Source organism: Hypanus sabinus, chromosome 16 (genome assembly GCF_030144855.1).
Source record: "Hypanus sabinus isolate sHypSab1 chromosome 16, sHypSab1.hap1, whole genome shotgun sequence".
NCBI lineage: Eukaryota > Metazoa > Chordata > Chondrichthyes > Myliobatiformes > Dasyatidae > Hypanus > Hypanus sabinus.
The window spans coordinates 27,521,741-27,548,724 of NC_082721.1; the positions used below are offsets into that span (position 1 = coordinate 27,521,741).

Genomic DNA, 26,984 nt, shown 5'->3' on the forward strand with positions numbered 1-26,984 from the left:
TTAGGAGCTGCCGTCAACCCCTGCGGCTCCCGAACATTTACCACAGCCCCCCACGCCCACTACAATTACCTTAAAAGCTCTTTTTTATTCCTTAATTTTTATTGAACACAAAAACACTGAACATTTGCTAACAAAGCCAGGGAATCACACATTAGCAGTAACAAATATCTAACCATTAACTTTAAATATACAAATAAAAAAGAAAATCCACTGTTGGGCAGAAGCAGCTACATCTAAAAAGGAGTCACAAAACAGAAACATCTAGAGAAGTAACCCGGAACATTAATTACCTTGAAGGCTTCCCGCCGCTGGTATTCCAGCTTCGCCATTTCCTCAGCCACCCAGGTGGGAACATCTGGGATAGCGATCTGGAGCACGTACTTCAGCAGGAAAGCGAAGTGCTGCCGAAAACAAGCCCACACCACCAGTCAGTTCACGGGTGAAAGCCCTCGCTGTCACACCGCATCCCCACTGCAACCACATGCTGTAACAATTTGGCACTTTCAGAGACAGCGCACTGAATATCCCGCACACACATGGCAACTGTTCAACAGGGGTCTGCGCTGGGACCGCTTCGTTTTACAATTTACCTCAGTGATTTGGATGATGAAATCGATGGCTTTGTTGCAAAGTTTGCAGGCAATACGAAGATAGATGGAGGGGCAGGTAGTTTTGAGGAAGGAGGCTACAGAGGGACTTAGATTAGGAGAATGGGCAAAAAAGTGGCAGATAGAATGTACTGTTGGGAAGTGTATGGCCATGCATTTTGCTAGAATAAATGGAAGGGTTGAGTATTTTCTAAGTGGAGAAACAATACAAAAAATCTGAGGCGCAAAATGACGCAGGAGTCCTTTTGCAGGATTTCCTAAAGTTTAATTTACCCAGTGTTGAGGAAGGCAAGTGCAGTGTTAGCATTCATTTCAAGAGGACTAGAATATAACAACAAGGATGTAATGTTGAGACTTTATAAAGCCCTGACGAGGGCTCACTTGGAGTATTGTGAGCAGTTCTGGGCCACTTATCTTAGAAAGGATGTGCTGAAACAGGAGAGGTTTCAAAGGAGGGTCACAAAAGTGATTCTGGGATTGAATGGCTTGTTGTATGAAGAGCGTTTGATGGTTCTGTGCCTGTATTCACTGGAATTCAGATAAATGAGGGGTGACCTCATTGAAACCTATCAAAAGGTGAAAGGCCTTAATGGAGTGGGTGTGGAGAGGATGTTTCCTATGGTGGGAGAGTCTAAGACCAGAGGACACTGCCTCAAAATAGAAGGGTGTCCTTTTAGAATGGTGAGGAGGAGGAGGAATTTCTTCAACCAGAGAATAGTGAGTCTGTGGAATTCTTTGTCACAGGCAGCTGTGGAGGCCAAATCTTTATGTATATTTAAGGCAGAGGATGATGGATTCTTGACTGGTTGAGGCATGAAGGAATATGGGGGAGGTGGAGGCAAGAGATTGGGGCTGAGAGGGAAAGTGGATCAGCCTTGATGAAATGGCAGGGCAGACTCAATGCGCCAAATGGCTTAATTCTACTCTATGTTATGGTCTTATGCTGATATACACCACACAGTAATATATGAATGCACCTAATTCAGATACATACCAGTAAACCCTCTACGGTAACATGACACACTAATATAAACCCCTGCTGTTCTTTGCATCTCTGACAGTAATCTGATCTGTCCTGCACCCCTCACCATGATGTTCTGCCAAACAACAGATTTTTAAAAATGTCTCACAGCCCTCACTGTAACGCTTTGATATAATCTTTGCTCTTCATCGCCTTGAATCATCCCTGCACACCTCTCACCCCATCTGCCCCCCTACCTCGAGAATGACCACGAGGACAATGGCCATCTCTGAGCTGAGCGATGGGAATAGGCGTTGCAGCTGTCCACACTGACCAATCAGGTAGCAGTTGACGATGATGGCCAGAACTCCCATGGCTTCCATCACGTTCTGTGGAGGAAGAATGAACAATGGAGCTCAGCAGAAAGGCAGCCTCGGTATCTGCCCTCGGCCCAGGGGCTACAGGAATATAAGGGTCTCCATGGCCACAGACAGTCAATCACCACAGAAAAATGGTCCTCAGTCACACTTACAACATAAACACCAGGGCAAGGGACTCTATACTGCAGTGTTGGCGCGTGGCCAAGTGGTTAAGGCGTTCGTCTAGTGATCTGAAGGTCGCTAGTTCGAGCCTTGGCTGAGGCTGCGAGTGTCCTTGAGCAAGGTACTCAACCACATTGACGACACCGGTGCCAAGCTGTATGGGTCCTAATGCCCTTCCCTTGGACAACATCGGTGGTGTGGAGAGGGGAAACTTGCAGCTTGGGCAACTGCCGGTCTTCCATAAAAAAAAAACTTCACAAGGCACAAATCCATTGTCTATCGAGACTAACGGAGGCCTACACACACACACACACTGCAGAAGAAAACCTGGTTTGTTATCACATCGGTGGTATACATGACATATAGCATATTATGAGAACCATCCATCACCGTATGTAGTCAGGCAAACTGTGAATGCCATAACTATATTCAAGGAAAGCATTATCAAATGGTCGTGCAGGTATTTGCCCTACCTGCCACTGGCCAATACTGTCCACTCTCTGGCCAAACGGCCTCTGGGATCCCGTGCACAGTTTGAAGGCATCGCTGCGGATCTCGATGACGTTGTTGATGAGGGCACACATTGCAGCAAGGGGGAAGGCGGAGGAGAAGAGTACCACGTACCCAAACTGGATGAACATCTCCTGGTAGTCCTGGAAAGTGTCCTGAAGAGGAAAGGAAGTTAAGTGTCAGAAAAGGAGAGGATGGAGGAACAAAAGTGAAGTGAAAGAAGGATGAATAGAACATGTTAAGTGAATCAGAATCAGGTTTATTATCACTGTGATGCAATTTGTGGCAGCAGTACAATAGAAAATATATAAGATTGCCGTAAATTACAAAATAAATAAGTAGTGCAAAAATGAAGAGGAATAATGAGGTAGAGTTCATGAGTTCATGGACTATTAAGAAATCTGGGACGCTGCCTTCAGAATGACTCTAAGGTCAGCAGGAGCTGTGCTCCCCCATTCTATCAGGAAGGCAGAGTGCGAGAACGCGCAGAAAGTTCAGAGGCACCTTTGTGGCACATGTGACAAGGTACACAAATCATAACAGATTACAAATCCACCCTGCGTGTTAACAACAGCAACACCTCCCTTCCTGATAGGTCCGGTGCCTTCTATGCACGATTTGATGCCAGGAACAATGTGACATCAGGTAAAGCCACCACCCCCCCCCGCGAAACAGGCACCGTGTCTGGCCACAGCCGAGGTGATGATGATCATTGCAAAGGTGCAGGGCTGGACAACATAGCTTGTCAGGTGCTGCGGGATTGCGTGACCCAGCTAACAGAGGTCTTAATGGATATCTTTAATATCTCTCTGAAACAGTCCACTGTCCCTGCAGGCTTTAAGGCAGCCACCATCATTCCAGTGCCCAAGAGAGCGATGGTAACTGGCCTAAATGATTACCACCCAGTGGCACTGACGTCAACAGTCATGAAGTGCTCCCAGTGGCTTGTAATGGGCTGTATAAAATCCCACATTTCAGCTACATTGAATCCTTGCCAGCTCGGCTATGACTCAAACCAGAGCACTGACAATTCCACAGCCTCACTGCTCCACTCCATCCTGTCCCACCTACAAAATGATGCCTCACACGCCAGGATGCTGCTTATTAGCTCAGAGGCTGGTGGGTAAACTGTCCTCACTGGGGCTCAACACTCCTCTCTATAACTAGTTCTTGACAGAAGGAGCCCAGTCAGTCTGAATTGGCAGCAACATCTCAAGCTCCATCACACTGAGCACTGGTACCCCCACCGCTCCGCGCTACCTGCTCAGCCCACTGCTGTTCACGCTGCTGATTCACGCCTGCACTGCCAGATCCAGCTCAAACCGCATCATCAGGTTCTCTGACAATACAACAGTGGTTGTTCTCATCAGCGACAATGATGAACTGGCATACAGAGAGGGGCTAGAGAGGCTTGTCAGATGGTGCAAGGACAACTACCTGAGTCTCCACGTGGAGAAGACAAGAGAGATTATTGTGGACTTCAGGAAGGCCAGTGTGCCCATCAATGGCTTTGCCATGGAGAGAGTGAAGAGCACAAAGATCCTTGGTGTGCATATAACAGACGATCTAACCTGGACCCCCAACACCTCCTCAGTAGTCAAGAAAGCACAGCAGCACCTACACTTCCTGAGGAGAGTGAGGAGTGCCCTCATTCTATCAGATTCTACAGGAGCAACACTGAGAGTGTCCTGTCTGGCTGCATCATTGGGTGGCAGGGAAGTGGCTGGGCATCGGACCACAAGACCCGTCAGAGGACAGTAAAACCTGCTGAGAGGATCAGCGGATCTCCCTCACCCCGATTTGTGACATCTTCCTGGGGCATTGTAGGTGAAGGGCCTGAAGCACTGTTGAGGATCTCTACCACCTAGCCCATAAACCTTTTGACCCACTACCAGCTGGAAAGAAGTAGAGGAGCATCAGGACTGGGACCATCAGACTGGGCAACAGCTTCTTCCCTCCGACTGTGAGACCAATGAATACCCTGTCATCCCCAGGGTCTCGTTAATAGGACAGCAGGCTGTTTACATTTTACTGTTCTGTTTACACTAAATGAACTGTTTGTTTACTGCACACTATATGCATTTTGAATTATATTTCTATTATTTATGGTAATATTTTGTTTTATGTGCTGTGTGTGGTATATGTTTTGTGGGTGACCGTGGTCCAGTGGAATGTTGTTTCATTTGGTTGTATACGTGTATAGTCAGATGACAATGAACTTGAACTTGGTGGAGGAGGGAAAAAAGCTGTTTCAAAGTTCAAAGTAAATGTATTATCAAAATACACAAATGTCACCTTGCACTAACCATTTTCTTGTGGACATTCATGGCAAATACAAAGAAACACAATAGAGCCAATGAAAAAGGCTTACAAAGACAGGCAGACAACCAATGTGTAAAAGACAACAAATCAAACCAATACAAAAAAGAAAAAAAACAATAAAAGAAAATATTGAGAGTCCTTGAAAGTGAGTCCATAGATAGTGGGTGGGACCTAAGGCTCTTATACCTCCTTCCTGATTGCAGCAGCAAGATCATACCAGCATGCTGATGGACCCTGCTTTCAGTGACAGTTACTGTAGATGCACTCAATGGTAGGGAATCATTAAGGCCACTGTAGCTCCTCCCTGATGAGAAGAGGGCAAGTCCTGGGTGGCGAGGGTCCTCACTGATGGATGATGCCTTCTATGAAAATGCCCTCAATGGTAGGGAGGGTTGTGCCCGTGGTGGAGCTGGCTGAGTCTATAAGCTCTGCAGCCCCTTGTGATCGTGTACAGTGGAGCCTCCATACCTGTGACTGACCCAGTCAGAACACTCTCCATGGTACATCTGTAGAAGAATGTTAGAGTCTTTGTGATACACCATATCTCCTCAAATGCCAAACAAAGTAGGGCCCAGGGTAGATCTTCTGAGATAATGACACCCAAGAACTTAAAGCTGTCCATCCTTTCCATTACTGACCCCTAAATGAGAATGGTGTGCTTTCTACTGACTCCCTCCCTGGAGTCCACCATCAATTTCTTGGTCTTACTGACATTGTGTGTGATGTCATTGTGACACCACTCAACCTGTTGATCCATCTCATTTCTTTCTCAATCTTTTTATTAAATTTCATATATAAAAAAACATAACATAATATTATATTAAATAGGTTATGAATACACTAGACTTGAAGTTAAATTAGTAATAAGATAACAATATCTTATTAAAATATCAGCAAAAAAAATCATACAATAATCAAACCTATATTGATTATACATGAAAAAGAATAAGAATAGTCATCAAAAGAAAAATAAAAATGCAAGAAAAAATGTATATTAAAAAAAATAAACCTAAACTAACATGGGCAATAATAATAGTTTATATGTATATGATGGTGTCAAAACCTCCGGAACTCCATACCAGAACAAGAATAAAAAGAGAAAAGGTCTGGAAGAGGTCAAATTAATTCATATGAAAGTGTCAAATGAACGGTCCCCAAGTTTCTTCAAATTTAATTGATGAATCGAAAATAGTACTTCTAATTTTTTCTAAGCTCAGACAAGAGATAGTTTGAGAGAACCACTGAAACGTGGTAGGAGGATTTACTTCTTTCCAATTTTGTAATATAGACCTTCTGGCCATTAATGTTGCAAAGGCGAACAATCTCATTTCTGTATGCCTCCTCATTGCCATCTGAGATTTTACAACAGTTGTGTCATCTATTAATTCATAAATGGCATTTAAAACCTGCTCAGCCACACAGTCACGAGGGTAGAGAAATTTGGAATGGTGGGATATTAGATTGAGGGATATCTAGGAAAAAGGAAGAAGAGGGGCAGGAGAAAGAGAGTGGAAGAGTGGGATGGGATAGGGTAACAGAAAAGAGAAGAGAAATGGAGAGAAATCAGGGAAGGGGAGAGATTGATTAACTAGAACAAGCTAGAAGGAAGGAAAGGGAAAATTGGGATGGTATACTCCAGACATAGTAAGGAAAGAAAAGGCAAGAGAGGGAGAGAGGAAGGATGAGACAACAATTAGGAGGAGAGTGGAGAATACTGAAATGGAAAATACAAGACTGGGAAAAGGATGGGAGAGATTTTCATTGACTCATGGAGACCCTATGGATAGGGTTTTCGTGCCAAGATACAGAAGGAGATTGCCAGCCCTTCCTTCTGCACAGATACTGCTGCTGCCCAGGCTGGAACCCGGCCGGAATGGTACTCGGGACCATCTGCCTCGAAGTCCAGTGCTGAGGCCACTACACAGTGGCTGGCCGGGAAAGGTTAGCAGGGAGGAAAAATAGTGAGGCAGCGTGTGTGATACAGGTCTTAATCCTTACTAAGTATGTAGGTAGCTCTCCCCAGTCGTCATTACCTGTCCCCTCCACACACACTCCTCAGTTGAGTATTTTGCACAGTCACTTCTCCCTTCTGCCCTCTACCCCTTCAGTTTTGGAAGTATCTCTCTCCTTGCTGCATTACAACACAACCCCGAGTCAGTGTGCCAAGGCAGGACCTTTCATGACTTTTAGGGTGATTTAATTTCAACTCTGGAGACTTGAGGACATGGACAGATAGTGTCGGCCTGAGTAGGAAGGGAGCACACACTGGGGCGTTGTCAAACTGAGGCCCCAAGTGATCATTTAAAAGAGACCCCTTTTAAGAGGAGGAACAGCAGGGTTCTTCTCACGGAGAGACAGAGGAGGCTCCAGGACACTGTTATTACTAACCGACATTGTCTGGTCATTATCACGTTGCTGTTTGCTCTGTATTTATATTTCCTGCAAAGGAAGAGAAGCTACCCGTCTGAAGGACTCCAATGGGTGCAGGGCAACCTGGGATATTCCTTCAGTGACCCATCATCGCAAAACTTCCTTTTCCTTAAAACACAGCCTTTGGATTAACTCAGTAAGGACAGAGAAAGCAGATTCAATTGGAACTTTTAAAAGTGAATTCCTGAATGGCTATGAGGAAAATGTTTAACGCTCGTAGGAAGAAAAGTGAAGATAAGTCTTTCAAATGATGGCACAGGCATGGTGAGCTAACTGGCCTTCTCCACACTGCGGAGTATTGTGGCGCAGTTTAAGGAAATAACTGGATGTTTGAAAAAAAAACATTTCAATGTGTACATTGAAACTCGGGGTGTAGCGAACAACAGATTGAAAATGGAATGTAGAATCAGCTCTGCTTCCTGTCATCAAATTCCTGACACTGGAATTATTTTACTCAGAGGACTATATTTGGAATGAGTGAAGTTCTTATTGTGTGAATATTGACGTACTGGTGTATAAACATATTTAAAGCTGCCTAGCAAACAGTCTGGTTCAGTATTCTATATTAAAAGTATTTTTAAAGAAACCCTTGAATTAAAAGTGTCTTTCATCAGCTCAGGATATGTCCCAGTGAATGAAAGACTTTCTGAAGCGTTGTCATCTTTGTATGTGGCAATTAGAGTGGTCAAATTATACCCTTAAATAGCAAAATGTGTATCTCCAGGTATTCAGTTCTAGGAAAACTTGCTTCACTCGATTATTGTCACTTTAACGTTTCTTTTTGCTCTAAATTCTTTGCACCGTTCTCCCGCTGGGCATTCGTATTTTTTATTACCATGTATACTGTTTACATGAGCTTCTTGTGAGCAAGGAATTTCACTGCATGACCTAATCTGGATCTGAATCCCACACCCTTACTCAGAGTAATGACAAGATGCTGTATATTTACACTCAGCCCAGGTGGCAGAAAGATCCTCAATTGAAAATCAGGTGCATTATGTCTGACTGTGCAGAGGCATCTCAGTAATGACACAGGATATGTATATAAATCCACAATGCTGTTGGTAAGAATGAAAGAAATAGGAAGCAGGAGAACAATGTACCGAAAATGGAAAGGGGAAAACAAAGCAAGGGTTCAGGCTGTTGACCAGGATGATGTTGGTTAAACATCTTGTAAACTCCAGCCATCCGGTCATTGTAGTCCATCTTTCACAAGTCAAAGTAAATTTATTATCAAAGTATGTATATATCCCCATAAAGTACCCTGAGTTTTATTTGTGGCAGGTATTTACAGGAAAATAAAGGATTGCACAATTAAACTATACCTACATAAAGAATGACAAGTGAGCAATGTGTAGGATACATTATGCGATATAAATAAATACTGGAGAACATATGTTGTAGTGAGCTTGCAGGTGGAGGGTGTGTCCTGCCCCGTGGTAGATGCAAGAAGACAGCATGACCTGGGTGGTAGGGGTCCTTGAATGATGGACACTGCTCTCCTGTGGCAGCGCTCCTGGTAAATGTGCTCAGTAGTGGGGGGAGCTTTGCCTGTGATGGACTGGACAGCAGTCCTGGTTATCTTCTAGCAAACAGCAGAGATTTTAAACGTTAAACTGTAATCCTGCAGTTGTCCTTTCTGTAAGGCAGAGATAAGAGCAGGCACCATGTTCCTCCAGCAGAGGGCGCAATTGGAGAGATACTGCAATGACCTTGAGGCCCTCCGTTGGTCAGAACAGACCATGGATGTTGTGCCCTAGCTGTCTACCTGATAAAGCAAGCCAGGGCAGTACGATAGGGAGAGCAAGCTGTTGCTCATGTTGCTCCCCCTCTCATGCAGCTGATGAATCCAAAGGAGCGGCAGAGACCGATACAATTTGACGTCAGTGGCATTGCAGGAGTTGTCCGTCATGTTCAACCTACGGCCTCTTTACGGACTCCAGCTCTAGATTGCTCTTCAGGGTTCAACTCCCAAAGCCTTCCCCCTGAGAGGGTATACCGCAAGGCAGCGGAGGTTTCTGATCAGAGCATTTCCTCTCTAAATTTGCTGCCAAGCATGGCTGTCGAGTGGTGGTTTTAAGGAGCCAGTAACCCGCCTTTGCCCCTTCCCCTGTCCAAGGCCATTGAGCTGATTCTTGACTGCAGGAGGATGCCCATGAGCCAGACCTCAATAGGTGGAGAGGGTTGGGAAGTTTAAATTCCTTGGCGTTATCATATCAGAAGATCTGTCCCGGGACCAGCAGGTAAGCGCTGCCACAAAGAGGGCGGGCCAGCACCTCTATTTTCTTGGAAGTTTGTGCAGACTTGGCATGCCATATAAAATTTGGACAAACTTCTGTAGGCGTGCAGGGGAGTGTACCCTGACTGGTATCACCACAGCCTGGCATGGCAACACAAATGCCCAGGAACAGGAAACCTACAGTAAATGATGGGCACAGCTCAGTCCGTCACAGGAAAAGCCCTCCACATCATTGAGTACATCTGTAAAGATGCCATGAGAAAGCAGCATCCATCGTCCAGGACCCCCACCATCCAGACCACTGCTCTTGAGAAGGTTCCACACCGCCAGGTTCAGGAACAATTATTACCCTTCAGAACAAGTGTAGATAACTTCACTCACCTCATCTGTGAACTGACTCCACAACCTATGGATCGGACTCACTTTCAACGGCTCTACAACTCGTGACCTCAGCATTATTTATTTGCCTGGTTAGTTCCCTTTTGTACATTGGTCGGTTGTCAGCCTTTGTGTGTGGTTTTTTATTGATCCTATTGAATTTCTCAGTTCTGCTGTGAATGCCTGCAAGAAAATGAATCTCAGAGATATGTGCTTTTGTTAATAAATTCATTTTGAAATTTGAAATATGTGTGTATAACAGGGATTGGGGCTCCCAGCGCTGTTTGTATATAATGGAGACTTCATGTGTGTGTGTAACCAGGACAAAGATTCTAGCACTAACTAAGTGTACAGTATGGTGAGAGGTCTGCTCTCTAACTGATTGTATATAATCACGACCGAGAATATGGACTAACCTCGTATTTCTGCATTAAGCTCTCAATTTCTCCTTGTGTAAGTGGGGCGTCTTCATAGTCATCAGGGGGGTCCATCCAGGACAACCTGTTTGCTGTAGATTCGGTGTCCTCCCCTTGCTCTGAGTTCTTGTCCTTCCTCCTCTGCCTCAGCGTGACGCTCAGCTCCTTGTTCTCCTCTGCCATGTGGCCGTAGTCGGCCTCGATCTTTGCGTCGTGCTCACACAGCTCGAACATGAGTCCTCCCTCGGCGCCCCGCTCCACCAGGATGGGGCTGCCCTCCTCCATCAGCATGCCGTCCAGGATGCCCTCCATCTCACAGCTCCTCTCCTCCTTGGCGGGGCCTTGGCCACCCCCGGCGAAGCTCACCTTCTTGGAGAGCCGCAGCCCGCAGTCCAGGATGCTCTCCTCATCGCCATCCTCCTCCCTCTGCTCCTCCTCCTCTTCAGGTGCTCCACACGCCCCGTTCTCACACTTGGTTTCCCCCTTCTCATTGCCCTGATCAATGGCCAGCTCTTCGGGTTCCTGCTCGACTGGGTCGCTGGGGGGTATCCCTTCCCCTCTGAACCGATCCGGGACGTTTTTGAACAGATTCCTCACGGTGCTGGCCAATGCTTGAAGTGTGAGGTCTCCCTGCTTGTACTTTTCGTAGAAGAGTGGCTGGAGAACCTCCTTCATGTTCAAGATAATCTGCCTGGTGATCAGAAGTGTGGCCAACATCTGTCAGCAGAAAGACAATCTGGTCAACACCTCCCTTATATTTTAATCTTCCACCATTCACTCTTATGCCCCACCCTTACGAGTCCTCACAAAGTACATCACCTTGCATTTATCAGGATTAAATTGGTGAGTATTTATTAGTAGCCTGAACACTCTCCCTGCTATCAACACCAGTAATCATCTGCAATCTCACTAATCACGTTCCATAAACTCATATCCAAATCATTAGTGTAGATATTAATAAGTAAGGTCCCAGCATCAAATTTTGGTCACAAGTTTGTAACCACAGAAAAACCCTCCAGAATCACACTAGACCTCCTTTCGTCAAGCCGTTTTTGGATTTAATGCCCATGGGCTCTAACCTTTTGGATCTGTCCCTCATGCGAGATTTTGTTAAATGCTTTATTAAAGTTCATGTAGAACGCATCACAGCACTACTCTCGATGAAACACTTTATTCGTTCATTGGTTATGTCCCGTGTCGTAAGACGTGGGCGATCGTGATTGCTCCTGGCAAATCTTTCTGCAGAGGTGGTTTGCTATTGCCCTCTCCTGGGCATTGTCTTTATATGACAGGTGACCTCAGCCATAATACTCTTAAGAGATTGTCTGCCTGATGTCAGTGGTCACATAACCAGAACTTGTGATATGCACCAGCTGCTCGTACAACCATCCATCTCCTGCTCCAATGGCTTCATGTGAGTGTCTTTGGGAAGGGTGTTGGGTCTAATGAGATCCTACACCTCGGGTAAGGGTGACCTGCAGGCTAGTGGAGGGAAGGGGCACCTTACACCTCCCTTAGTAGAGACGCATCTCCACCCCGCCACACTTTACTTCTTCAATAAATTCAGTTAAGTGGATCAAACAGGATCTTCCCCCCAACAAAGAGGTCGCACTGAATATCCTTGATTAATCCTGTCCCTCAGAACTTTTTCTGATAACTCCCCTAACAACGACATTCGATTCTGAGGCCTTTTCCTGATGCTCTTCTTGAACAAAGGGACATTTGCCGTCCTTCAGCCATCTGGCACCTCGCGTCTTTCCTGCTACTGTCAAATCTCCCTTGCCTCCAGTAGCTGGCCTGGATACATCTCCAAGCCCTTCCCTTGGGACTTATCAGCTTTTAAGTCTCTGTTACACATCCAGTCGTTACTGGAACTCTTACGTCCCTGTAAAGTATACAGATGTACACACAAAGTCAGCTCCTGTTACACACTCACTCACGATGGAGCTCTCAGTCCCTGTACGTGCACATGCACACACACTAACACGCAGGTGTGCACACACGCTCACTCTCTTTCCCATGACTTGCGTCCTTACTGAGCCTATTCAAACTGTTCAACTCTGTCCCTGTGCGACTGATTTCTCAATGTTGTCACTTGGTAAATCTACAGCTGTTCTTTCAACAGAGGAAGAACCTGTTGTCAAGAACCTTTCTTCTGGTCGCTGGCATTGTCAGCTCTTGCTGTCTGGAACAGTTAGGCATCAACATCAACTCAGTATCAAGTCAGTCACTCTCTGCAGTTCCCTAGCGTGAAGGAAGCAATCCCCACTGCAGAGGGAATCTCCCTTCTCCACCTCAGCACACCCCTGCCCACTCACTGAATGTGAACCACAATCAGGTTTTGTGCTGTGACAAAATACGAGGGGTGATTAGCAAGTTCGTGGCCTAAGGTAGAAGGGATCAATTTTGGAAAACCTAGCACATTTATTTTTCAACATAGTCCCCTCCTACATTTACACACTTAGTCCAGTGGTCGTGGAGCATGAAGATCTTGGACCTCCAGAAAGTGTCCACAGATGGGTGATTGATAAGTTTGTGGCCTAAGGTAGAAGGAGATGAGTTACACAGCTCTCGTTACATGCACGTGCAGTTCAACTCTTTGAGTGAAAATGCAGTAAGTTTGAAGTTAATAACTCATCTCCTGATTTATTAACCCTCTCAAACCCATTCTCCACAGCTGTCTGTGGTAATGAACTCCACAGATCCAACACCCTCTGACTAAAGAAATTCCTCCTCATCTCTGTTCTAAAGGGGCGTCCTTACATTCTGAGGCTGTGCGTCTGATCTTAGTCTCCCCCACTATAGAAAGCATCCTCCCTACATTCACTTGACCCAGGCCTTTCAATACCCGTTAGGTTTCAATGAGATCTCCTCCCTCATTCTAAGTTCCAGCGAGTACAGCCCAAGAGCCAGCAAACGCTCCTCATACATTAACCCTGTCATCCCCTGGACCCTTTCAATGCCCGCACATCCTTTCTTAGATAAGAGGCCCAAAACTGCTCACAATACTCCAAGTGCGGTCTGATCAACGCCTTACAAAGCCACGTCTTTGTAATCCTGCTCTCAGAGCTGTCCTGAGAGAATGCTACAGTGTCAGAGATGCCAGTTCTAGTTGCTGTGCTGACCCTGGCTCTGCCTGCCCTCTCAGGCGGGTGAGGGTGAGGGTTTCTACGCCAGGCCACAATCCAGGGGCTTGGCGCAAAAACTCAGGGACGCGTTTTAAATCCAACCCACCCTCCCAATGGCAATGGGAAATCCGCAGTGTAACGCGAGTCTCAGGAACGGTTGCCATGAACTAATCATGAACTAAACCCTGTCTAGTTCACCAACGCTCTTCAGGGAGGGAAATCTGCTCTCCTGAAGACCCACAGTGGTTCGAGAAGGTGACTCAACTTCCACTTCCTGCCATCACATTCCTGAGGAGAGCAGATGTCAGACTTAAATGATCCGCAGTTTCTGAAAAATAAATGAATTTTTTAAAATTTGAGAAGAATCATAGAGTGATTAGGCTTTTTCCACTGTGGCTAGGGGAGAAAAAAAAACAGAGGTCATGGGTTAAGGGTGAAGGGGGAAAAGTTTAAAGGGAACATTGGGGGGGGGCTTCTTCACGCAGAGAGTGGTGGGAGTGTGGAATGAGCTGTCAGATGAAGAGGTAAATGTGGGCTCACTTTTAACATTTAAGAAAAACTTGGGACAGGTACATGGATGAGAGATGTACGGAGGGATATGGTCCAGGTGCAGGTCAGTGGGACTAGGCATAAAAATGGTTCGGCACAGCCAAAAAGGGCCAAAAGGCCTGTATCTGTGCTCTAATGTTCTATGGTTCTATGATATGGCACAGAATTAGGCCCTTCAGCCCATCATGACAATGCTAACCAGCAAGCACCTGTTTTCACTAATCCCATTTTATTATCCTCCCCCTCCCCCCCATTGCCATGAACTCCCCTCAGAATCTGTCACTCACTTGTATACCAGGAGCCAATTAACCAATGGAGCTGTAGGTTACTGGGATGTGGAGGAAAAACATGTTGGTTACGGGGTGAACGTGCAAACTCCACACACAGACCGGGGTTAAGACTGAATCTGGACCACGGGAGCTGTGAAGTAGCAGCTCCACCAACTGCAAAACTGCGCCTGAGCCTGTCATCCAGCTGAGCGGCAGTTAGAGGTGGACAGCAAATACTGATCTCATTAACCATGCTGACATCCCATAAGTGAATATGGTTCCATTTCACCGTTTGGTGTCCTGAGGATCTGTGCCCCCTCCTCTTATAGAGACTATTGACTAATTTAATTCTGTGCTGAACCTTGCTTTGTGTACACTGTCTATCTTGTTTTAAGTGGCTGTTGTACTTCCAACATCACAGCTCTGCCTATATTTTTCTAAACTTTATCGTTTGTGACTGGACACGGGACATCCTGAGGTAGTGCATTTATGCAAGTCTCCTGATTCCTCACTCCTCACTCCTCACCTCAACAGCCTCATTACTGGAACTTCCTCCAGCCATGCTAGCTTCCAACATCTCTGTCCAGAGTAGATCCGAATCTCATATTTCCTGATGTCACAGCCCTCGTCAAGCGCTAAAGAATTCATTCTGTTGGAATTTTAGTCAGACTTCTTGTGAAAGCACACCAGGAGAGCGGAGGGGAGAGGGTGTGGAAGGAAGATCTGCATTGTCCTGTTTGAGAGGGAAGGGGGGAGGCAGCTGGGAGACGAGTGAGCAGATGTGACATAGCATGAGTAAATTCAGTGTTGAAAGAGGGAGAGCCTGAATTGAGTGACGACGTCGGTCAGCGGCCAGACACACTCCTCCCCAGTGCTGTAGCCCACTGACTGCCTGCAGGCATCAACTCTGTGCAAGGACACTTCGAATGGCAATCTGCTCTCCTCCCCCTCCACCATTCTCCCAAGCCTGGGCTGCTTGTGCTGATTTAGGCTAATCTTTCTCCACACCGCAGTTGCCTGCCAGAAGCTGGCTTCTCTGATGTGCCGCAGCAGCGAGACATGCAGGCGAGGTGGGTTAACTCTGGTTATTAAACATCCAGTAGGATTCTGGGAATCTTTCCCACACAACCTCTGTGCAGGAAGCTTCATTTTCTTTCGTTTTCAGGGTGTGGGTGTTGCAGAAAAAGACCAATGTACATTACTGTCCTTGAGAAGGTACTGGTGAGCCATGTTCTTGATCTGCTGCAGTCCTCCACCTACGGTTGTTGCGGAGGGTTTACACCCAGTGCTAATGAGGGATCAAGATTTAAAAGTCAAGGTGGTGGGTGACCTGGAGTGGAAAATGTTGGTTGTTTCTGTGCCTGCTCTTGTCCTGCCTGGTGCTAAAACTGAATGGACTTGGGAGGTGCTATTGAACCAATCCTAACAATTAATCATGGTGCACCTCGTGGATGGGATGCTTTGCAGCCACTGTTGTCTTACAGTCAAATGGACTGCTTTGTCCTGAATGCTGTTGAGCTTCTCAAGTGCTGCTGGAGCTGCCATCATTCAGGCAAACAGACAGTACTCCATCACATTCCTGTCTTCTGTCCTGGAGATGGGGGATCTGCAAGATGCTCTTCTGGTTTCAGTGGGATGGGTTAGGTTCTGATGTATGGAGAGTTGGCCATTGTATCACCTGGCATCTCATCTCCAATGACATCACCCAGCTCACATCTCTTCCTCAGCCCCATTCTTCTTGTAACTTACTTGTTACTTCTGGTCTTCACTTACTCATGGTCTTTATCTAGAAATAATATTCCAAATTTACTAACACTTATTGAAGATCTTGTATCATATAAAGACCTTGGTTTGGACAGTCTTCTCCAAAAACGCACTTCATCAATTAGAAGACAGTACAGTATCTATTGACTGGCTGAGATACAGCGTGCAATATGTCTTTCCAGCCCTTCAAATTACACCACCCTGTCACCCCCATCCACAATCAACTCTGAGCATTATCACAGGACAATTTACACTGACCAACCAGTACTGTCTTTGGTCTGTGGGAGGAAACTGGAGCACCCAGAAGAAATTCACAGGAGAAAAGAAAATGGGAAACCATTCCCTGCTCGACAACAGCAGGTTTTCCACACAGCAGTGACTCGGAAATTCAGCGATAATTCTTAGTCTGAAGGTCTTGCCTGCTTGGCCTTCCTTTGGTTGCGCTTTCTCATCCACGACCCCCACCCCCTCCTCCTCACTCCACCCTACACCGTGTCCTCGCTGCATGGGAACGTGAGCAGGTAGCATCTTGTACCTGGGCAGATTGACCCTCACTCAATCTTCACTTCACCACATCAACGCTGGGGCCATCCAGTATCCCCCAAGAACCAAATAAACAAAACACCAGCAGGACATCCCAAACCATTTCTGATGCGTTGTCACTTTTGCCGTGTTGGAAACGTTTGCAGTTTTAAGCAGAACAAGCTCCCATAGATAACAGTAACAACCAGATAACCAGGTTTAATGATTTTTGCCACCAGGGCTCTTCTCTTACGTCAGAAATTTGTAAGGCCAGGAGGGAGTGGACATCAGCAAGTAAGAATTGAGGAAGCTAATCGTGGTCGGGATGAATTGGATTGGGTCACCTACTTCCTGAGGACTGCTTGCTTCCTCTCTGGTGCTGTGGGTTCCGAGGTGACTAATGAGGTTGGTGCAAGGTATGCCACAGGAAGGGTTAGGGTGTTTGCTGGGGCAATGTGTATGTGGAGAGGTAGAGCGATCGTTATGCAGACTCCGTTAGGCGTCTGAGTGCCGAGATGGAGAGGCTAGGGGTTCACAGTGCCATCTGGGTGCTCCCAGTCTATGTTGAGCAGCTGGCCACGGTTTTCCATGAGTCAGTGAGGATGTTATATACACTTGGTCATATCCTGCTGTGCTTGAGTCTGTGGTCCAACAAAACTGACAGGGTGCGACTAGAACCTTGTTGCTGGGTGTGTTGGTCCCAGAAAGGAACCTGGCATTGATTTGCTCAACCTACTAGTCTCGTTAGAGGAGTTTGCAAAGATGACATTGGGGGCTCGACTCCAGTGCTTTGAGGTACCTGCTGTGGGTGGGGCAAATCAGTGCCCAAATGGAAGCAAGTTACTAGCCACCGTCCCTCTGAGCTGACATCACAAATAGTACAAGCGGAGAGGGTGCAGGGAGAGCTACGTGTTTCTGCTGTTGCCTAGAGCAACGTGTCAGAGAGCTCACGGTGCTGAGAGACAGAAAATCTAGAGCAAACCTTGTTTAGGGAGGCGTTTGCAGCACAGATTCTGTGTGCTCAGGAGTTCCCCAAAATGTCTGTGACCCCGAGTCTCTCTAAGCATTCATCTACCCCCTGAACTGCCTCACTCTGTGCCATCTCATTGGTCCTATAACATTTAACTGCAGGGAATTTACTGCATTGCTCCTGTTTCGCAAACACAGAAGATAGATTTGCTTTTTCTTAGCATCCATCCCATCCTCGGTATGTCCCAAAGTCTGCTAATTAAAGACGTGCTTGTGAAATTTACTCACTGCTCTATTGTGGGGAACAGAGGAGCCTCTATCTATGCACAGTAAGATCCCACAAGCATCGTTGCCTCTGTGACCAAATGATCCGCTTTTCCGTGCCAGCTGAGGGGTACATATTGGGCAAGGACCCAGGTGAGAATGCAGTCATTGTCCAAGTAGTGGCCATGGGGATCTTCAAGACGTCAGAATCCTTGCATCACCTCTGACACTGGAGTACTCTCCCAGAACTGCACTGGATGCAACCAACCCCTGGAGAGTGTTTCAAACTCACACCTACCAAAACCAAAATTTTCAGTTTCTGAAATCACTGCTGTCCTGCTTTCCAAGATTTTGTTCACCTCCCCAAATCATGCCCAAACTTCCTTCAATTTTTTGCCATGTGCACTTAGCCAGCCCACTCTCCCTCATACCAGTGGAGAACTCACGTGGTCACACAAAACAACTTCATACTCCATCAAACAATCATGCTTTATGCAGCTAACAGTGGTTAGGTCTGAGAGAAGGCCAGTGTTAGAAAATGCAAGTTCAGCGACACAGGACAAAGGATGCCTTCACATGCAACAATGTGCCCCAAACTGTCGGAGATGCTGCTTTCCACTTACTCGTTCTGTGACACCCGCAGCCTAGTACTGTTCTGCATAAACAGGCCCTGAAATTGAACAAATAGCCCACACCACACCAGGAGTCTGACTCCTCCTTGCTGGCTCCCTATCGCACAAGGAGCTCGCCAAAATCACACACCCACTCAGATGCATATCAAGCAGCGTTCAATCTCAAGTGTACCCTATCCTGGATAGGAGCAAGGGAAAGAGGGAATGAGATGAAGAGAGACAGAAACTGGGCTCAGGAGGCTGGACCAGGTGGGATCTGTGGCTGCAGATGCCTCTAGGTTTTGTTCTGAGTTAATGGATTATTGTAAGGATAAGGTAGGAATTTTACAGGGATGAGAGTCCATCTGTCAGTCTCCGATCAGCTGCTGATCTCCTGAAATCCAAATCTACTGATGATTTGTTCATAAAAAAGGACACTGGTCCTCACTGGGGTGTAGGTCCCACAATCAATGACCCTCACTTGGGTGTAGGTCCCACAGACACTGATCTTCTCTGGGGTACAGATTTCAAAGACACTGACCTTCACGCACAGGGTACATCTCCCACAGAAGACCACAAGACAGAATTAGGCCATTCAGCCCACTGAGTCTGCTCCACCAATTCATCATGAATGATTCCGGATCCCACTCATCTCATTTCTTCACCAAAACTTTTAATGCCCTGACCAATCAGTAAACTCAATTTTCGCTTTAAATATACCCACTGTCTTGGCCTCCACAGCTGTCTGTAGCTGAGCATTTCAGATTCAAAACTCCTGGCTAAAAAAATTTCTCCTTACCTCTGTTCTAAAGGATTACTCCTCAATTTTGAGCCCTGGATACCCCTGCCACTGCCATTGGAAACATCCTCTCCACATCCACCCTATCTAGTCCTTTCCACATTCATAGGTTTCAATGAGATCCCCCCCCCCCTGCATTCTTCTAAATTCCAGTGAGTACAGGCCCAAAGCTGCCAAAAGATCCTCACATGTTAACCCCTTCATTCCTGGAATCATCCTCATGAACCTCCTCTGGACTCTCTCCAATGACAACACATTGTTTCTGAGATATGGGGCCCAAAACTGTTGACATACTCTGTGCAGCCTAACTAGTGTCTTATAAAGCCTCAGCATTATCTCCTTGTTTTTATATTCTATCTCCCTTGAAATGTATGCCAACACTGCATTTGCCTTCTTTATCACAGACTCAACCTGTAAGTTAACCTTCTGGGAGTTTTGAACAAAGACTCCCAAGTCCCTCTGCACATCTGATGTTTGAATTTTCTCCCCATTTAGATAACAGTCTACATTTTTGTTCCTTTTACTAAAATGCATTATCATACATTTCCCAACACTGTATTCCATCTGCCCATTCTTCCAATTTGTCCAGATCCTTCTGCAATCACATTGCTTCCTCAGCACTACCTACCCCTCCAACCTATCTTCACTGAACACCGATAAGTTCCATCAACACTGACCCTCACTGAAGTAGGGGTCCCACAGACACTGATGTTCACTAGGGTGTGGGTCCCACAGACATTGACTCTTGATGGAGTGAGGGGGATACTAATTCTGGGTCCCACTGACACTGGTTAACCATTTGTTTCTAGATTATGAAACGCTGGGCCCGAACTGCTCCCCAAAAATAGTCGGCTAGCAGTAATCGGAGCTGTGGCTTGGAATTCCAGAGTTCCCACCCACAGGAATATTCACATCTAGGGTGCGTGGGCTAAGGATTCCACAAACCCTTCTCTCTGCTTTAGGTTTCCTTCTGCAGCTGCACGTCTTTCTGAGGTGAAGACTGCCAAGGCAGAAAAGAATAATGGTGCCAACCCTACTTTTATTTTGCTAGTCCCTCTAGGGAAGTGTGTAAAGTTACAACGCAAAGGGACTTAAAGCATTAAAACAGCTAATTAGTTCCCTGTCTCTCTCATTCCACTCAATGCCCTCTTGGGCATTTGTTAAGCAGCTCCTCAGGGCAATAGAAGCAGCATTTTTTAAGGTGTTATCTAGGTGGGCAGTAGAAGTGGCACGTAGCAACATCGCCAGAAGTCACATTTGTTAGTGGCATGGCCTAGATTGGCCCAGCCTGTATCACAGCATGCAGTGGCAAGCCAAGGACATCTGTACTTTGCCAATAAACCACCGGGAGCAGACAGTGGAGGTTCTCATCAACAGGTTTCGCTTGAAGATGAGGAAGAGATAGACTTTGAGAAGGAAGTACGGGAGGAGGGCATCTTTAGCCTGCCGCAAAAGGCTTTTACTCAGAGAGAAGATTAGTAACATCTGCAGAGGAGAGAGGAGAGAGAAACATGAGGGAAACAAAGACGAACCACGGCAACTTTCAACCGTTTGCCACCACTCCCCTGGGCGAAGGAACAAACAGCAATACCACAGCTTGCAACAACCTCACAGACTGCTGACTGCAAATGCACAGCCTCTGGCTGTCATTACCTAGTTTTACAGCGCGGGAGCAGGCCACTCAGCCATTCATCCCCATGCTAGCCAGTTCACCCAGAGGTGGACATGTGCAGTGCGAAATGTGTGAATCGAGGCCTTACCTCCTTGAGACGCTCCATGTCTTTGAGGTAGAATCCAATGTAGAAAAGGCTGAGATAGGAATTTACAAACTGAAACTGGGGGGGAAGAAATGAAATAAAAGATTATGCCGAGTTCTGCCCAGGTATTAACCATAGAGATTAACCCCGCCCTCACTTATTACCCCACCCACTAAGAGTGAATGTATTATCCAGAACTGGCAGTCATTTCCGCAACATCTTTCACAAAGAACTTTTTAAAGTATAGTCACTTTGATTTTGAAATTCTGAGATTTACGTCATTATTGGTTGTAGTTTATATCGGCCTCTCAGTTTCCTGTGATTTTCTTTCTTGTTGCTGATTGGTGGGTGGGTGATGTGTTACTTTTTGCATGAGGGAGGGTTTGGAGATCTGGGGCCTGATGTCTTTGTTGCTGTTTTCCTGTGCCAGCGACCTGTTCGTTTGTGTGTGCGAGGGTGGGGTTGGGGACTTGCTGCTATTGTCACAACTCTTTTTTGTGAAGGAGAGGGCCGGGGCAGGGGTGGTGTTTGATGTTATTGTCGCTGCTCTTTATTGCGAGGGTGGGGGTTTGGGCTAATTGATGTTCTAGCTGCCGTTTTCTGGGTGGGTGATCAGTTAGTTTTTGTGCAAGAGCGCGGGTTAGGGGTTTGGGGTCTGATGTTCCAGTTGCTATTATTTGTGTGGGCAAGGTGTTTCTTTCTGTGCAAGGGAGGAGTTGTACAGTTTTTCTTTTTTCGTTTTCTGTTGGGGGTGCTGACATCTTTTCTTTGAACAACTCACATCGTTTTCTGTATTTCATGACTATTTGGAGAAGTTGAATATCAGAGTGTATCGTACATGCATATTTTGACAATAAAATGATCATTTGAATCTTTGTTGTATAAATCTGTATATGAATCTGTCAAATTGAAAATACACAGACAATTATACAAATAAAGCTGTCATACTCAGTGAGAAGCTACCAGGTGATGCATCTTTTTTTACGATGGGATAACACTTGGGTTTTCAGCTGTAAACCCAGGTACACATTCAGTACAGACATTGTGCATCTCAGCAGTGAGGTCTAATTTATCAAGGGTGTTAGAGCTAGAATCCAGAAGCAGTCAGATACAACAGCAAGATAATCATGAGGAGGGGTCGTAAGGGTCAGCCAGCCAGAACACAGTGTGTAATGGAGACTGAAGGAGAGGCAAAGTCGGTGCAGACAGGGTCACTGACAGGGTCAGTGGTGGTGGGAGTGACATGGAAACATGCCAAAGGCTGAAACAAGGAAAGCACAGTGCAGAATGTGACATATTCACAGACTCTACCCCACCAGTCTGTGAGATTTTCACAGACTCTGTCTTACCACAGTGTGGGATAATCACATACTCTGTCCCACCACCACGTGTGTGAGATTATCACAGACATTGTCCCAGCACCATGCGGGATATTCACAGACTCTGTCCAAAGATTGTGTGAGACATTCACAGGCTCTGTCCCACCACCACGTGTGTGAGATTATCACAGACATTGTCCCAGCACCATGCGGGATATTCACAGACTCTGTCCAAAGATTGTGTGAGACATTCACAGGCTCTGTCTCTGATTGTTCCACACTGTGGTGGGACAGAGTCTGTGAATGTCTCACACGGTCGTAGGACATAGTATCTGATTATTCCACACTGTGGTGGGACAATGTCCTATGACCGTGTGAGATTTTCACAGACTCTGCCCCAGCATCGTGTGCGGAATCACAGACTCTGCCCCAGCACTGTGTGTGGAATCACAGACTCTGTCCCACCACTGTGTGTGGAATCACAGACTCTGTCCCACCACTGTGTGTGGAATCACAGACTCTGTCCCACCACTGTGTGTGGAATCACAGACTCTGTCCCACCACTGTGTGTGGAATCACAGACTCTGTCCCACCACCGTGTGTGGAATCACAGACTCTGTCCCACCACCGTATGTGGAATCAGACTCTGCCCCAGCATCGTGTGCGGAATCACAGACTCTGCCCCAGCATCGTGTGCGGAATCACAGACTCTGTCCCACCACTGTGTGTGGAATCACAGACTCTGCCCCAGCACTGTGTGTGGAATCACAGACTCTGTCCCACCACTGTGTGTGGAATCACAGACTCTGCCCCAGCACTGTGTGTGGAATCACAGACTCTGTCCCACCACCGTGTGGGATAATAACTAGCAAGAAATAACAAGATAAAAGAGTCCTTAAATAAGTATAGTTATCCCGTTTTGTTCAGAGGCCTGTTGGTTGAGGGGTAGTAATTGTTCTTGAACCTGGTTGTGGGAGTCCTGAGGCACTTCTATCTTTTACCCATTGGCAGCAGTGAGAAATAAGCATGTCCCGGGTTGAGACAATCTTTGATGCTGCTTAGAACTGCACACAATACTCCAAATTAGATCTCACCAATGTCTTATACAACTTCAACATACAATCCCAACTCCTGTACTCAATACTGATTTATGAAGGCCAACATCCCCAAAGCTCCCTTTGCGACCCTATCAACCTGTGACACCACTTTCAAGGAATTAAAGATCTCTATTCCCAGATCCCTCAGTGCCACCGCATTCCTCAGTACCCTATCACTCTCCTGTTACGTTCTACCTGGTTTGTCCTCCCAAAGTTCAACATCTCACACTTGTTTGTCTTAAATTCTATCTGCCATTTTCAGCCCATTTTTCCAGCTGGTCCAGATGAAGTGTCTAGGCCTGAAATGTTGAGTGTTTATTCTTTCCCATAGATGCTGCCTGGCTTGCCAAGTTCCTCCATTTAATAACCTCCTTTGCTGTCACTACACCCCCACTAGCCTTGGTGCTATCTGCAAATCTGCTGATCTAACTTACCACATTATTATCCAGATCGTTGACGTAGATGACAAATAACAACTGACCCAGCACTGATCCCTGTGGCACTCCACTAGTCACAGGCCTCCAGTCAGAGAGACAACCCTCTACTACCAATCTCTGGCTTCTCCCACAAAGGCAAAATCTAATCCAATTTACCAAGCGACGGAACCTTCTTGTGGGAGTCCCAGTCAATATGTGAAAAGTTAAATTCACCTATGTTTCTTGCAACAGTCTGCAATCTTTCTACAAATTTGGTTCTCTGAATCCGTCAGACTGTCGGCTGGTCTATAATATAATCCCATTAACGTGGTCACCCTGTTTTTATTTTTCAGTTCCACCCATATAGCCTCAGTGGATGAATTCCCCAGCCAGTCCTGGTTAGTAATGTCACCTCTCCCGCTTTAATCCCTCCCACTGTATCACAGCCAAAATAACAGAATCCTGCAACAGTGAGCTGCTGGTCCTACCCATCCTGCAACCAAGTCTTACTAATGGCTACAATGTCATAATTTCACATGCCGATCCAGGCCCTAAATTCATTCACCTTTCCTCCAATACTCCTTCCATTGAAATATACCCAACAATATACACAAAAGGATGACAGGGAGATCTCATTGAAACCTTTCGAATGTTGAAAGGCCTGGACAGAGTCGATGTGGAAACGATATTTCCCATGGTAGGGGAGTCTAAGACAGGAGGGCACAGCCTCAGAGGGTTGCCCTTTCAAAACAAATGTGGATAAATTTCTTTTGCCAAAGGGTGATGAATTTGTAGGATTTGTTGCCACAGGCAGCATGGAGGCCAGGCCGCAGGGTGTATTTAAGGCAGAGATTGATCAGTTCTTGATTGGACGTGGCATTGAAGGTTGTGGGAAGAATACCAGTAACTGGGGTTGAGGAGGAGAAAAGAAAAGGATCAGCCATGATTGAATGGCAGGGCAGACTCGGTGGGACAGATGACCTAATTCTGCTCCTATGCTTCATGGTCTAACTCAGATCATTAGTTCCCCCATGCTCAATCTTTCAATTCCTAGAGGCTTGACAACATCTTTGCCCAAAACCATTCCGCTATCTGTCATGGTCCACTGGTTCCCATCTGCCTGCAACTCTACTGTAACCACCCCGCCCCCATGTAAACCCTTCTGCCAGGATATTCGTCCCCCTCTAGTTCAGGTGCAAACCATCCCTTCTGCACAGGTTCCACCTCCCCTGGGAGAGAGCCTAAAGATCCTAAGATCTGAAGCCCTCCCTCCTGCACCATCCCCTTAGCCACGTGTTAAACTGTATGATCTTCCTAATTCTTGGGACACTAGCACGTGGTATGGGTAGCAATGCTGAGGTCATAACCCTGGAGGTCCTTTCCTTTAACTGGGCACCTAACACCCTGACCTCACTTTGCAGGATTTTGTCACCTTTCTTACCCCACGTCATTGGCACTGACATGGGCCACCACCTTACTGCTCCTCTCCTCACGTAAGAATGCTGTGGATCCAATCGGAGATGTCCCTGACCCTGGCACCTAGGGGGCAACATACCACCCAGGAATCTCGTTCTTTCCCACAGAACCTCCTACCTTTCCTTTAACCAACGAGTCCCCATCACTACAGCTCACCTCTTATTCCCACTTTCCTTCTGAGCCACAGAGCTAGACTCAGTGCCAGAAACCCGATCACTGTGGATTTCTGCTGCTCAGCTATCCTCCCCCAGCAGTACCAAAAATGGAGGGGAAAGGCCTCCACAGGGGTAGCTCTGCACTGGCTGCCTATCTCCTTTCCCCTGGCTGGCAGTCACCTGCATCCTACACCTTGGGTGCAACCAACTCCCTGTATCACCTGTGATCAACCCCTCAGCCTCCTGAATGATCTGGAGTTTATCCAACTCCAGCTCCATTTCCTTAACGTGGTGTGAAAGTAGCTGCAGCTGAATGCACTTCTTGCAGGTGTAGTCATCAGGGAGAGTGGAGGTCTCCCTGCCTTCCCACATCACGAATGAGCAGCATTCTACCATCCTGCCTGGTATCCCTACTGTTCTAACTGTGCAACAGGAAAGAAAAACTAAACTAGAAAAACAAATCACTGCCTCTACGACCCAAAGCCTGAACTCCCTGCTCTAACACTGGTCCACTCAAACAATGACCACTCCCACAATGACTGCTTCACTTAAACTTACTTTTATTGGTCCTTGCCAGGTGCCTGGGGTGCACAATCCAATGTCTCCAAGGAAACTGCAATGCGCAGAATGTCTCGACTGCCCCCACTCGCTTCTTTTGAAATCTCTCTCCCGCAACACAATTCAATGTCACCAAGCAAACTGCGGCATGCAGGATATCTCAACTGCCCCCACTTGTTCCTTTACTTTCATCAGACACATTCATGGAGGCAGGGGTGAATTTCTCAGCCCGAGGTCACAGCGGGCAGCGCTCTGGGAGTTATTAGGTCTGATCATAGCTTCACATCTTCTATTGGCTGGGCTGAATGTCAAATGCCTTTAATTTTATCCAAAGCAGTAACTGACACTGCTGCCTTGCCACGCCCAGATCAGAATTACAGGGTCACCGGGGAACCATCTCCTTTCATCCCTTTGACCCAAAGAGATGAAATTAAACCCTTCTCTCTGCACCACCAATTTCCTCACCCATCCTCTATCCCCCCCACCCCCCCAATTTCCTCTGGCACTCTAGCAGGACTTCGTTACTGTTCCTGCTGTGACCCTGTCACCACTGCTCTGAGCTTTGGGAAGTGACCAGGATCAGAGCAGGTATTTGGGCAGAGGAGATTTAAATTCACTTCTCGGCAGGTTGGAGTTGGTATCACGGGCAGAGTCAGAGATAGAGCATAGACAGGGGCTCTTCAGCCCACCGAATCAGCCACTCCACTTACACTTTCCTTAAACAAACCCTATTTTTTAGCTCTCTCAACTTCCCTTATATTCCACCATTCGGGACAATTTGCAGCTGCCAGCTGCACAGCCTTGGCATGTGGGAGGAAACCGGAACTCCTGCGGGAAATCCACTCGGTCACAGGGAAAACCTGCAAACTCCACACAGACAGCACCCAAGGGCGGGACTGAACCTGGGACCCTGGTCTCTGGTGCT

The 26,984-nt window shown here is 46.6% G+C and overlaps 1 protein-coding gene across 1 annotated transcript in view; it reads right to left on the reverse strand.

The window, feature by feature from the left end:
* Window positions 1-26,984, reverse strand: part of ano8b (anoctamin 8b) — a 105,939-nt gene that overhangs the window by 3,873 nt on the left and 75,082 nt on the right. Inside the window, exons 12-16 of the mRNA XM_059991399.1 lie at window positions 21,042-21,116; window positions 10,407-11,123; window positions 2,585-2,776; window positions 1,827-1,958; window positions 291-401 (exon numbers count right to left, since the gene is read on the reverse strand). Coding sequence (XP_059847382.1) covers window positions 291-401; window positions 1,827-1,958; window positions 2,585-2,776; window positions 10,407-11,123; window positions 21,042-21,116 — 1,227 coding nt within the window. The remainder of the gene's footprint in view (window positions 1-290; window positions 402-1,826; window positions 1,959-2,584; window positions 2,777-10,406; window positions 11,124-21,041; window positions 21,117-26,984) is intronic.